We start from the raw sequence: 14,764 nt of genomic DNA on the forward strand, positions 1-14,764 counted from the left end.
GTTTTGTGGGGGCCCAAACGAACCAATCATTTCAGCCACAGTTGTGTGGCAGACCCTGGCGCTGAAATGATTGGTTTGTTAAAGTGTGCATGTCCTGTTTATACAACATAAGGGTGGGTGGGAGGGCCCAAGGACAATTCCATCTTGCACCTCTTTTTATTCTTTGCATTATGTACAGTTTGGGGCCTAGTTTTTCAAACTGCCATCCTGTCTGCCACTGCAGTTTCACGCCTAGATGGGTCACGTGTTTGTGCCGCCCACTCGTGTCGCTTAGCATAGTCATCCAGCTACCTCGGTGCAACCTTTTGGACATAAAAACACTATTGTGAGGTGTGAGGTGTTCAGAATAGACTGGAAATGAGTGGAAATTAAGGTTATTGAGGTTATTAATAGCATAGGAGCAGAAAAACCTACAAATTCTGTGATTTTAGCTGTTTTTATGCTTTTTTAAAAAAAAATACAGATCCAAAACACAAAACCCAGAACCCAAAACACGGAAGGGTGGTTTTGGCAAAACCAATCCAGATCCAAAACACGAAGAAAGATCCAGATCCAAAACCAAAACACAAAACACGAAAAGTGGCCGGTGCACACCCCTAATATTGACTATCACAAACATACACAGGGAGCCTTTGTAATTTTTGGAGATTCAGATTATGAATATCTAGCCCTTCTCTACAATAAATTGTATTGTATGTGATTCATTTTAATTTGCAATGTACAGTAGCCCATCACGCCAGCTTTACAATGTCTGCTTTGTAAATAACAGTCTGTTATTGAGACAAAGTCAGAGCTTTGCCATATTGGTGTGATTTGAATAAACCTTACCTTCCACTCCATCATTGGGCATAAGACATGTCTGATTGTCTAATTTTTCATCTGGGAATTGGCTACAGTCCGTGTCCTCTGGCCACTGTAACCCTACAATGCCCAAAACAGATTCACATCTTTCTTTCGAATGTTCACAGAGAGATCTGAAATGATACGCAGAAATGTGATACATAAAACGGTAATGTACCTTGACGCATGCACAGTGTGACTTAGACGAATGCGCAGTTTACCGATAATCGCTCTACTGCGGAAATATTGACATTGTGTCTATCTCTGACTCAGGCCCACAGTTGCTTATCTGAGAAGACTAGCACAGAGCAAACTAACAGCCATTATTAATAACAGCTATAAATAGTAACCGCTATTATTAATAACAGCTATAAATAGTAACAGCCATTAATACTAACAGTTATTATTAATGGCTGTTACTATTTATAACAGCTATAAATAGTAACAGCCTTAAATAGTAATAGCCATAAATAGTAACAGCCATAAATAGTAACTTCCACCGCATTTGCTGATATTGGACACAGCATAAAAATAATAGGTCAAATGCTCCTAACAAAGCCAATTCAAATATATAAATAACTACATTATAAACATATAATGGGGCAATTCAATTGAGCGCAATGTGAATAGCGCCGGGAAGGGGTTTCCGGAGCTATTCAATTGACCGCGCTGTTAAGTTCGACTAAAGGATTTCTGCTTGCACCTTCTTGAGGGTGCAAGCAGAAATCTTAGCGCAGCGGTAACAGCATCACGGACAGCGTTTAAGTCGGAAAGTTCCAGTTAGCACGTTAGACACCCAGTTTAAGGCAGGCTGACTGGAATCTCCTAACTAAGGGCTTGAATCAGTAGTGAATGCATATTCCCGATTATCGTGAATCTGCGTGTGCGCAGGACCCGTCCTGCGAGTGTGCAGAATGGGTCCTGCTTAATCGCACGCAAGCCCTTTGAATGCCTTTTCCGTGATTGACAGGCAGAGGCATTTAACAGGCAGAGGCGGTGCGGGGGCAGTACGGCGTTCCCGGAAACGGGGCGTATCCACCCCGTTTTCTGGGAGTGGCTAGCCCAGAGGCTGAGTTCACTTGCGCAGTCTTCTGGGCTTGCAAGCCGGCCAGCAGTAAGCTGAGGCTTACTCAGCTGCCCGGCGACATCCAGCATCATGACCATCAACCACCGGTGGTCATAATGGTGATCCCAGCCTGCGACCTCCTGCTGCATTTACATTATTGCCTGCGTGCAGCGTTGCAATTGCGATCCTTGCTGAATTAGGTCCTAAGTGCCGGGTGCGAGGGTAACAATTGAATAGCTCAGGGAACTCCTTCCCGCCGCTATTCACATTGCCCCCAATGCTTGATATATGGTAATATTGCAAATTTAAATTTCAGGTTAAAATTAACTATAGCCATAGAATGTATTAATAAGTTAGGAACAAAAACTATCCTCTATTCTATGTCATCTGTTGAAAAAAAAGATAGGGGGGCTGTACCCTAATTTTAAACATAATAAGAAGTGTTACCCATGCTGAGACGTGTAGTGCTATGCAGGATAGTAAAATGCAGGTGCACACTTTAAGTACGGAGAATACTGAAGTCAAAACAATTATGATAAACTATACAATTAACATGGAGTATAAATGGTCCATTCCTGATGAGTGTGTAAAACTATAATATATAAATAAGAGAAATAACTAATCCTTAGGCAGCTGCCTGTCTAGCCTCTACCTCATTGTGTCCCTATCGTAGCCACAAAATGTGTAGAAAAGCATTCTGGTGACATTCAGTGGATGCATTACCTGCAGGGGGGTATCCGCTGGTTTGTCTGAAGTTCACACTTTGGTACCAAAATAGTGCAAGCAAAGTACATAAGATATTTGTAGCAATTGGTCTGTACTAGAGCTGGGAACAAAGATGACTCCCAACTGATAGAGGCTTCTTTCTGAGTCCTGTGGCCAAGATAATTTGGAAAATGAGTATAATTATAGGGCAGGTTCATACAGAGCTCCAGAGTTATTGGCTCACATCGACCTAAAAAATTGAGATACAGATGCACACCAATTAAGAGAGAACTCAATGAAATACAAGGACATTTTACTTACAGTACACCTCTAGTACATGAATTATAATATTGTAATTACAGGTGAAATTGTTACATGACAATGACTTGTTTCCTTCAGACATCTAATAACATCCCAATAAATCTGGTCCTTAAGAAAAAGGAGAAATTCTGTTTCTGCTATTTACAGATATAGAAAATATGTGCAACCTCATAGGAGAGCCCCATCCCTGTCCTGTATCACAGCTGTTTCTCCAGATGGCCGAATTAGGAGAAGGGTCCCACTGCCCATGTTATGTTCACGGCTGGTGGCTCACAGCTGTGTAATTTGTTTTCTTCTGCTAGTGAATCAAATTAGCTCTTCCTGTTGCATAACATGTGCATGTAACGCGCAAAACAAGTCAGCAACTCCTACTCCTAGCCATCATTCCTATTGGCCTGGTCTGTAAGGGAACTTGGAAATTTACCAGCAAACACACAAACACGTGAAAATATTCTTCACAAAAGCGTGGTAAAGCCTCTGGAATACGAGGCTATTGGACTAATGAGTCTGGCTCAGCGCCAGGCACAAAGTGCCGGCATATGGGGACGTCTGCGGCTGCCAAATTTACTGCTTAATGCTACTGCGAGTATCAGTCCATCTATGGAAAAAAAAAACTGTGTTGAGATTTTGGGCTTTATATACCAAGCAGCAGCGTTTGTAAGCCGTGCTTTACACAGACTGCGGTTACCGTTCTAAACAAAAGCAGCTGCTTCATAAATAAAGCCCTTTATGTTTTATTTATGCAGTCTATCCCTTACTCCACAGTAATTAGCCAGAACCAATTGTGCAAAACTTATCCTACTAGGTACACATGAGATACATTCGGAAAGTATTCACAACGCTTCACTTTTTCCACATTTTGTTATGTTATAGCCTTATTCCAAAATGGAATAAATTCATTTTTGGCCTCAAAATTCTACACACAATACCCCATAACGACAACGTGTAAAATGTTTTTTTGCGATTTATTGCAAATTTAATAAAATCACATGTACATAAGTATTCTCAACTTTGCTCAATACTTTGTTGATGCACCTTTGGCAGCAATTACAGCCTCAAGTCTTTTTGAATATGATGCCACAAGTTTGGCACACCTATCTTTGGGCAGTTTTGCCCATTCCTCTTTGCAGCACCTCTCAAGCTCCATCAGGTTGGATGGGAAGCGTCGGTGCACAGCCATTTTCAGATCTCTCCAGAGATGTTCAATTGGATTCAAGTCTGGGCTCTGGCTGGGCCACTCAAGGACATTCACAGAGTTGTCCTGAAGCCACTCCTTTGATATCTTGGCTGTGTGCTTAGGGTCATTGTCCTGCTGAAAGATGAACCGTCGCCCCAGTCTGAGGTCAAGCGCGCTCTGGAGCAGATTTTCATCCAGGATGTCTCTGTACATTGCTGCATTCATCTTTCTCTCTATCCTGACTAGTCTCCCAGTTCCTGCCACTGAAAAACATCCCCACAGCATGATGCTTCCACCACCATGCTTTTCTGTTGGGATGGTATTGGCCTGGTGATGAACAGTGCCTGGCTTCCTGCAAACATAACGCCTGGCATTCACGCCAAAGAGTTCAATCCTTGTCTCGTCATGGTCCTTCAGGTGCATTTTAGCAAAATCCAGGTGGGCTTCCATGTGCTTTTTACCAAGGAGTGGCTTCCATCTGGCCACTCTACCGTACAGGCCTGATTGGTGGCTTGCTGCAGAGATGGTTGTCCTTCTGGAAGGTTCTCCTCCCCACAGAGGAATGCTGTAGTGCTGACAGAGTGACTATAGGGTTCTTGGTCACCTCCCTGACTTGGGCCCTTCTACCCCGATCGCTCAGTTTAGAAAGCCGGCCAACTCTAAGAAGAGTCCTGGTGGTTCCGAACTTCTTCCATTTATGGATGATGGAGGCCACTGTGCTCATTGGGACCTTCAAAGCAGCAGATATTTTTCTGTACCCTTCCCCAGATTTGTGTCTCGAGACAATCCTGTCTCAGAGGTCTACAGACAATTTGACTTCATGCTTGGTTTGTGTTCTGACATGCACTGTCAAGTGTGAGACCTTATATAAAGTATAGACAGGTGAAGGCCTTTCAAAATCATGTCCAATCAACTGAATTTACCACAGGTGGACTCCAATTAGGCTGTAGGAACATCTCAAGGATGATCAGTGGAAACAGGATACGCCTTCATGGCAAAGGCCGTGAATACTTATGTACATGAGATTTCTTAATGTTTTTTTTTTTAATTAAATTTGCAAAAATCTCAAAAAAACTTTTTACACGTTGCCATTATGGGGTATTGTGTGTAGAATTTTGAGTCCAAAAATGAATTTATTCCATTTTGGAATAAGACTGTAACATAACAAAATGTGGAAAAAGTGAAGCGTTGTGAATACTTTCCGGATGCACTGTAGGACAGTAGACTTAGATCCACCTGTTGTCTACACACAATGGAAGGAGTCATTTTATAACCCAAATTAGTGTTTATGATATAGGACCAAGAATAAAGAGAATGCAGCCTATTTTATATTTGTGTGGACCATTTACATTAGTGAGGCACAAAGTACCTAAGTGATACGCTAGTGAGTTGCTGGTTTCTCATAGATAATGGCTCTAGCAACAAAGTGGCTGCCTGCAGTTTGGGTTGGTGATGGTTCCAATGCGATATTAAGGGGTTGATATAATTAGCCACAATGTAGGAGAGTTGCTGGAAATGCCAGCAATGGCACCTCATCTCGCCCCCTCTCACCAGGCTGCTAACAAAAATCAGCAAGTCCGGAGCTACCATAAGTGCGGCATATAGCCATACATACTCACGCCGCAAGCCGACTCGTGGCTAATTGAATCGACCCCTAATTGCAACACACAACAGCATGGAAAGTCACAAGAAAGATCTGAGCTTAAAAATACTGCAAGACATGTCTTGGTAAATACAGCCATAAATGTGGTAGCACTGATTTCAGGGAACACTATAAAATAAATGTACTTACTGCAGTTGGTTTTGTTCTGAGATATTTCACAGTTGGAGTCATTGGCACATGGTCCAGGGCAGGCTGGAAACACACACCTAGAATCCCCGTCCTGGCACAGCTGACCTGTGGGAGGAAAGAACAATGGATGTACTTGCTGCTGTATTGACTTTCTGCAGTGCTGCGTTATGGGTTGTCATATTTTTGCAATAGTAATGAACTCTCAAGATTAAGAGAATGTCTCTGTGTTTGTGTCTTTGCCCAGCTACATCACATACAGTATGAGTTCAGCAAGATGTATACACTATCCCATTCTCTTTATCTGTTCTCATCATCAGCATAGGTGCAGGAAAAGAATGCACTTTTTTTTGGCAACATAATTTTTAAGAATCCAATTTTTATGAGCACTGAAAAACTAAGTACAGCCCAGGTGGGTCCACGGGATCCGTTCAGAATGTCGACAAGGATTTTAGGACGACAAACAATATGTCGACATTCAATAACATCAACATGGTTAAAATTACAAAATTTAACATGTCGATATCATAATGCTGATGTACATTTTTTTGCTGATTTTTAGGGTTTAGAGTTAGGCTAAAATACGCAAAAAAAACCATGTCCACATTTTGGTGTCGACATTCTGAATGTCGACTTTTCATACCACACCCTGGGTCCATGGCTAGAATTTTGCTATGTCGGTACAGTGTAAAATTGAGTTAACAGGTGCACCTTCTAATTTCCAGGTTCTCAGAAGCACCCCAAGGAGCTAACATTCTCATCCCTTTTTCTCTGTATTTGTATTGCATATCATCAATGTAAGCAAACAGTGCTTTATCTTACCCTTGTGTTCTGTGCAATTCTCCTCATCACTGCCATCTTTACAGTCATTATCTCCATCACAGCGGAAGGCACTGGGAATGCACTGGCCATTCTTGCACTCAGCGAGACCCTGACTGTGACAAGCTAGAGAAAACGTTCTGATCAGATATGCTGTACCATAGTTCAGTGCGTTGTACTCATCTAATGCAATTAATCTATCTAACACCGGATGCCCTAAAGATAATTCCATTTTATAGCTGGCTATGGATACTTGCTTTATACATATCCTCTTTCTAGGCTCCTAGCACCATATGACTTATCTGCACTCAGCTGATAATCATATAGTGTGAACAGTACATTACATTAGCAACAGTTAGTGATCTGCATACTCATTAATATTGATTAGGCCCACAACATTGCTACCACAACTGTGACTACAGGTTCATGTTCATAAGATCCAACATTGATTGGTATACAACCTTACATTGTAAGGAGGCACCTCCATGATTTAAGATGGTACAAGCAGCTTATTTTATCAATAAATTATTTATATTCATATTATTTTGCACATATATCCACTATATTTTCTTTTTTTTTATTGTGTCTATGTAAAAAAAACCTACAGGGACACATGGGAGATTACAGACCATTCATTTAAACATTGAATATCTTACAGCAGTTGACTTCATCCGATTTATCAGCACAATCGTGGTCTCCATCGCATACCCATGTTAGCGTAATACATCGTCCATCTCCACAGCGATGACTTTGTGCAAGGTTACAGTCTGAGAGAACAGATGTGAGACGTAGCTAAACTATAAAATATTCCTTAGCTGGAATGTAACTGAACATATCATATAACAGGCAATATTCATGGAAAAAGATGTAACCATGCAATACATGAATGGCGTGAATACAAGTATGAACCGCTGTAAAACACAGCCTTATATTTCTCACTCTCTGACATCCATTTATTTATTACCAGTTATTTATAAACTGCACACATATGCTGCAGTGCTTTACAGAGAACACTGTAATCATTCAATTGAGTCCTGCCCCAGTGTGGCTTCTATATCCCCTACCAAAGCAACCAATCAGATTCTAGATATTATCTTCTAGAAGGTGCTAGTTAAATGTTAAGTACAAGCTGATTGGTTGCTATGGGCAACAACTCTCACTTTAGTAAATATACCCCTGGGGCTAATTTTTGGTCAGAATCAAATCAATCTAAAAATATGTGTTTAGCTTGTGGGAAGAAACTGGAGAACCCATAGAAAACCCTGAAAGAACATACAAGCTCCACACAGATCGGGCCTTGGTAATGCTAACCACTACACCATCTATGCTGCCCATGCTTCTTCAATGCTGTGGCTGTTAATAGTGTGTTCTACATTTAGTCATATACTGAACAATACTTGTAGTTTCTCTGCTTCTTTCCTTGCACCTGGCTGTGTCTCTGATCCTCCCTAATGCAGCAGCTTGTCACAGCCGTGTAACAACTAACAAGCTTACAGCTTTTCTCTCTCTGCACTTCCCATATATCTTATATTTTCCCTTTCTATGGTCTAATGTAAATATTATGGGGTAAATGTATAGAAATTCTTGTTTGATGGCTTTACCTGTGTCTGTGATTGTCCCCTCTCATTCTTACTGGTGATGTGTGACAAACCTCTCACAATACAAAAGCTTTGAGGTCTGCTGGAAAGGGATGAACTGTATATTATATTATTGGTGTACACCAATCATATCTATCTACTTCATTATAACTGCTTATTATCAGCACACCCATAACCCTACTAATGCTGACACACATTTGGAATGGATATTGATCGGCTGGCACCAGGGCTGTCTCTTCCATTGGGCTTTTAGGAGCTTTTGCCCAAAGGCCCGAAGCTGCAATGGGCCCGCCAGCCCCCTGCAGCCGCGGCCAGTGAGTAAATGTTTTTTTTTTTTAAGCACTGTCCGCCAGCTCCCCCCCTCCCCGTGACGAGTGAACCACCTTGTACGCAGCCAAGTAGGGCCAAGTGGGGCGCCACATAGTGGAGGGCGCCACCAGAATAAAAAATGTTGTGAAGCAGGTCAGTGTGACCCTGCCGATAACAGGTGCCGGAAACTGTGTGTTTGTTTTAGCAGCCGATGAGAGTCAGTCAGACTCTCATTGGCTTCTGCTCGTACTGCCGGAGCCTCCGTTTTCCGGCTCCCGCAGTGGCTGATGGGAGAGACGCCATGTCGTCTCTCCCATCATGCAGTGCGGGCCGGCCCGGGAGGACGCCGGTCGGAGGAGCAGACGACAGAGCGGGGATTAAGGTAAGTGGAAGTTATTGTTTTTTTTCTGTGTGTCTGGGGGGGTACAAGAGGCACTGCTGGGGGGGGCACTACTACTACTAGGAGCACTGCTGAGGGGGTACTACTACTAGGGGCACTGCAGGGGGTACTACAAGGGGCACTGCTGGGGGGGTACTTCTACTAGGGGCACTGCAGGGGGTACTACAAGGGGCACTGCTGGGGGGATTACTGGGGGTCTACTATGGGCACTGCTTGGGGTACTACTAGGGGCACTGCTGGGGGCAGTGATACTTACTCTGGCGGGTGTCGGAAGGGACGGCAGCTGCCGGGAGGCTTGCCTGCATTTCCGGGGGGCCGAAAGCGGCACCCGCTATTCGGGAAGCTCCCGGCCAAATCAGGAGGGTAGGCAAGCCTGGTCAGAGCTACTGTAATTGTGCGTGAGGGGCCGATGTGCTTCGATGTTACTGATGTATACGCAGGACTGCGAGATATTACGGATATGAGAAAGCAGTAATGGGCTTCTCTGTGCTGGCTGAGCGATGGCGGACATTACCATATTTTTACAGCTACATTGCGTGCGATTACGCAGCTGCGATTGCAATTGCGATCTGTGCCGAATCAGGCTCTAAATACTTGAGTTTATTTAGCCTGAACACAATATACTGTACACATCAGTTCACAATGGCATTGTTCTGGAAAGCTTTGTGACATACCACAGTTCTGCTCATCACTCAGATCTCCGCAATCATCATATCCATCACATACAAAACTACGGTTAAGGCACTTTCCTGTGTTGCAACGGTACAGATGGTCACTGCAATCTGTAATTAAAAGTCTTTAGGTTACCTGCATGTGTTCTCTAGGATGCAATAGATAAATAATAGCTGGAATGACTGGTTGCTATGGGCAATATCTTACATTTCCTTTTTAGAAGTTTTAGTAAATCTACGTCTATGGGGCAGATGTATAAAACCTTCTCAAGAGTGAAAAAGTTGCCCATAGCAACCAATCAGCTTCTACCTATCATTGTATAGAATACAGTTGATAAATGCTAGCTACAGGAGAAGCTAATTGGCTACTATGGCCATATTCTCCACATGGAAATGTTCTTTTATCTTGGCTAATGGTAGTAACCTACTTCAAATGGAGTCCTGACAATGAGAGTTCAGAATATGGGTATAAGGCCCTGATTCAGAGCCGGACGCTCTAACCAGAGCGCTCGCTCTGAATCAGGGCCGTCCTATTTAAATTTGGAGCGGCCTTTTGGACGCTCGCATAGCTGTGGGTTACCACCCACAGCTTATACGAGCATCCATGATGATGGTCGCGATGGTCAAGACCATCGCGACCATCGGGCTTGCGACAAGACCCTGCGGTAGGGTCTCGCTGCCGCAAGCCCAGGAGTGATTTTGGCTCTATCAGAGCCAAAATCACTCCCACTGACATCACTAGTGATGTCAGTGGGGCCGGGCCCAGACGGTAGGCGTTCCCATGGGAACGCCTCCGTCTGTCAGCCACGCCCTGGCACGCCCACCAAAGGGGGCGTGCTGTCACTCACCATCGACAGCACGCCCCCTTTGGTGCGAGACCCGGAGTGACAGCTTGGCTGTCGCTATCCGGGTCTCGCGCACGTGCGCGACGGAGCTCCCTCCGTCATGTGCATGCGCATTTGGGTACCAACGATCCGCTTGCGAGCGTCCTGCGCTCGTGAGCGGGTCTGAATGAGACCCTAAGTTACAGAGTTACCTTTTATTATTTCCTTTTGTCAAATTGATTAGGGTTGAATTAAGCTGTCATCCAGCTGGTTAATTGATATTTAAGTAACAAAAATGCTATCGGGTCTGATACTGAGTTTCACGCATTGGCTGCTGCAATCGTCATTAGCAACGGGGTCTGCTAAACTGCTTGCTCGGCTGTGCCCAGTATTATCCATCCAATTAAACAACAGTTGGCCAAATTATTATTAAAGACAGTGACATTGTATGCTTATTACAGCCTATATATTAATGTGAGGGAAAGTGATGGCTCTATAGAAGACCCATGAGATTACATGAGACTTTAGCCAGTATTGGCAAGGGTAACTTACTGCAGTGTACCTCGTCGCTCCAGTCATCACAGTCGTTGAATCCATTGCACATCAGTTTCTTGGCTATGCAGATGCCATTGTTGCACAGAAAGCTGTCATGCTCTCCACAAAGTGCTAAGAGATATAATAAAAAAATATTACATTTGTAGTGTATCGTACAATACCTTAAAGAGAAGAGGAAACATCATAATATAATGTCATGTTTGTAATATATAAACATTACCACAATTTGCTCTGTCGTTGCCCTGTGTGAAACAGGTCCTGTAAAAATACAGATTCCGCCAGTTTTTCAAAGCAATGCCAAAAGGAGGTTTTCATTTGTGAAGTAAGATTATTAAAGTGTGATAAAGGGATGCAGAGGGAGCACTTTCTTACTGTGCGGAGAAAGGCACAAGCCTATTATCACTCTGTGTAATCCGGTCTCATGCAGTGTGTGGTGGAGATCTTGCTCCATTAATGCAGATGGTGCCTGTTGAATACTGTGTACTGTGTAAATATCCCCACTATATTGTACGCTAGTCAGTGTTTCACAACGGTCGACGTTTATCATCCTAGAAATAACTTATTTTTATGTACTTTATTTAAAAATGCTAATTTATAGTGACAGCTCCATTTGTTTCTCTAGTAACGCTATCACTGATATCTCCTGGTTACCTGTCCTGCCGCAATAATTCCCCACACTTTATGGGAATGTAGAAATTATGCAAATCATCAATTTCATTCATTCATTCAATTCATCAATTTCCAAAAATCATATATTTACCTACCTACATGCATACATACCTGCTATCAGCGGCCGTGAGCAGCTCCTCCACCTGCAATGTCCCCCCTCCGTTCCCCGGTGGCACTTGTAAGTGCTTAATAATCAACTGTTTATTTACTAAAAACAATTAATTAAATAACACAATTGAAGAAGCACTTACAAGTGCCACTGGGAAACAGACAGGCGAGACGCTTCCTGTCAGCAGCAGCATGCACCGGCGAGGAGAACACAGAAAAGTGGATGGAAAAATATATTTTTTATTATATATTATATTCAACGCAGCTATAATAAGTGCTGCACTCACATATGCTGTTTCTGTGAACGGTAGCGGCGGATGCGCAGCACTGATTACAGCTACGTTAACTTAGAGCAGGTAGAGAAAAGTATCTATCTTCCCAGTCATTTCAACTAGGAAATGACTAAATAAAACTGCGCACATAGCAAGAACACTTTGAACTTTACTGTAACCAATCCCAGGGATGGCGACCATCCGACAAGGGCTCTCCCCTACCTACAGTACAATAGCATTCATAAAACAAATTAGAGGCCTACTAACAAAGCAGTCAACATGTATTGGATGTATGCAGAGCACACTTTGTTTCCATATTAATTAGGTACTGTTTTTATATCTTTAAAAGGTAAAGAGATTATTTATGTGCAACACTGCACAAGAGAATTGATACATTCCTATGCGAAAAACATTATTCAACCACCAAGTATTTATAAAGGAATTCTAATAGGATAATGATCTTTGAATAATCATCTGGCTAAAGTAATAAAAAACATTAACAAGCAAGACGGCACAACGGGGGGATCACGCTGAAGGCGGCATAACTTGGCAAAGCATTTCTTCCCCGGGGCCATCAATTCTTCACAGTTTTAAATAGAAAACTTGATATGATCACTAGAAGCATCTGCACAATGACATTTGGATGTAAAACAGAAATCCTAGAATGTGTGAAAACTACGGAAAAAACATAGGGAACTAAGATTTCTCCAATGTGAAAACTGTCTACGCTGGCAAAGTTCCACAGAAGTGATTTAATTTCTCATGTCGTCAATTTGTCAGGAAAATTGCCATTTTCTGGGCAAAATGCAAACTGTGAGACATAAGGACATGGGAAATATCCTACATGGGCAGTAAGTAATGGTTTAAATATTATTTAAATAATGAAAAATGAGCACAGACCACCAGTACTCGTTGGTATGACCCATGCATGTAAAGAACATCTTTATTACTAACCTGATATTCTGCTGCCTTATACCCCTTTTCCACTGGCCAAAATATCCAGGTTATTGCCGTGTCAACCCAGGTAGCGGCTCAGTGGAAAAGGCTCCAAGGAAAATATCCCAGCATTTTCTCCTGGGTCTCAAGCAGGGTTTTATTCGGGTAAAACCCTGGTCAGGCTGAGTGGAGCCAGCCAATCTCTCCTTCCCCGATGACAGCTGTCACAGACAGCCTTCCGAATGACACACCCCCTGGAAAGGACCTGGTCCGCTCTGGTCTGGTGTTCAGGGGAGATCTGGAGTTTCTGGTACTTGGTGATGATATCATCTCCAAGTGCCGGCACTGCACCCTTGTGCAGTGTGAATGGCGCCGATCCAGGATATTCCTGGGTTGGCACCACAGTGGAAATGGTGTAAATCCCGGGTCTGACCCGGCTTGGAACAGTTTTCCAAATCCCGGGTCAGACCTGGGATTTTGATGGAAGAGGGTAATAGACTCCAGTAAAGTCCGCTGTAAGTCTGTGTCTGCAGGCATTTTGTTTGCTGTGACATCATCATCATTGCTGTCGCTATGTATCTATCAACAATGTGCATTTTTTTGCAAAGCAAGTCTATCTAGCTGTCAGTCACTGTCTGGCTGTTTAGTTAAGGAAGCTACTCCCTCCTAACAGCAACTACAGAGGAGTATAGGAGAACATGGTGAACATATTAATTAATATTCAGCTCAGTACAAACTTGCCTACTCTCCCGGAACGTCCAGAAGACTTACGAATCTCGGTGGCTCTCCAGGACACCCAGAGAACTAGGCAAGACTCATAGAGGCCACCCGTTGTCATATGGTGTTGCCCATTTCCCGGTGAAGTGGGCGGTCCAGACGAGTTGATGACGCGTTTCACAATGAATCGCTATCCTTCAGGATCTTTGATCCACTCATTGATTCCTAGACCACTGTGGGGAAGGTAGCATACAAGGACCTTGCTATGTGATACAGCCAAGTCTGTACAGAGTAACCACAATAGTGATAGTCATCTCAGACTTAAATTAAGTGTTTTTATCAAACTTCTTTCCTACCATCGTGATAAGTGTAAATTTCAGGGCCAATAAAAAATACTCACCCATATTAATAAAAAAGATTTTGCCGAGGTAGCCAAGCGATGCTTTATTTTTAACAGTGTTACTGACATGGATCGGTAAGAGTTACATTTGCACGGTCAAATAATAGTGAGCTCAGGGAAGTTTCTACAAGGATTTAGATAACTGTAATGAACTAATTTTAAAATAACATTGATTAACTCAAACGTGATCAGCGTAGCTGGTATACAGTAGATATGTTTGTAGGAATGGGTATGAAGTCCCGACGCCGGAAGCCCGAAGGAAGAAGATGCTGACGGGGTGGTAAGTAAGCTAACCCTACCCCTCTCCCCCCTCTAACCCTTACCCTCCCTTAGTGGTGCCTAACCCTAACCTCCCCCAGTGGTGCCTAACCCCTCCTTCCCACACCCTAAACCTAACCCTTGCAGGGGGGCGCCTAAAACGAACCCTCCCTCCGCGGCTAACAGCTTACAGGGCCCCACTTACCTTCATTCGGGATGCCGGCTGTAGGGATTTTGTCATCGGGCTAAAGATAGGAATCGGGATTTCGACGCCTATCTTTAGTTTCTGGTCGGGATTCCGCCGGTCGGCATCCCGGCACCGGTAAATTA

General features: G+C 43.3%; 1 protein-coding gene across 2 annotated transcripts in view; it reads right to left on the reverse strand.

The window, feature by feature from the left end:
• The window catches only part of CORIN (corin, serine peptidase), a 387,855-nt gene that overhangs the window by 109,394 nt on the left and 263,697 nt on the right, over positions 1-14,764 (reverse strand). For both annotated transcript variants that reach the window (XM_088475236.1, XM_088475237.1), the window contains exons 6-12: positions 11,072-11,185; positions 9,699-9,806; positions 7,374-7,484; positions 6,721-6,843; positions 5,902-6,006; positions 2,630-2,861; positions 829-974 (exon numbers count right to left, since the gene is read on the reverse strand). In XM_088475236.1, the coding sequence (XP_088331362.1) occupies positions 829-974; positions 2,630-2,861; positions 5,902-6,006; positions 6,721-6,843; positions 7,374-7,484; positions 9,699-9,806; positions 11,072-11,185 (939 nt within the window). The remainder of the gene's footprint in view (positions 1-828; positions 975-2,629; positions 2,862-5,901; positions 6,007-6,720; positions 6,844-7,373; positions 7,485-9,698; positions 9,807-11,071; positions 11,186-14,764) is intronic.

This window comes from Taudactylus pleione, unplaced genomic scaffold (genome assembly GCF_031769625.1).
Source record: "Taudactylus pleione unplaced genomic scaffold, aTauple2 ptg000169l, whole genome shotgun sequence".
Taxonomy (NCBI): Eukaryota; Metazoa; Chordata; class Amphibia; order Anura; family Myobatrachidae; genus Taudactylus; species Taudactylus pleione.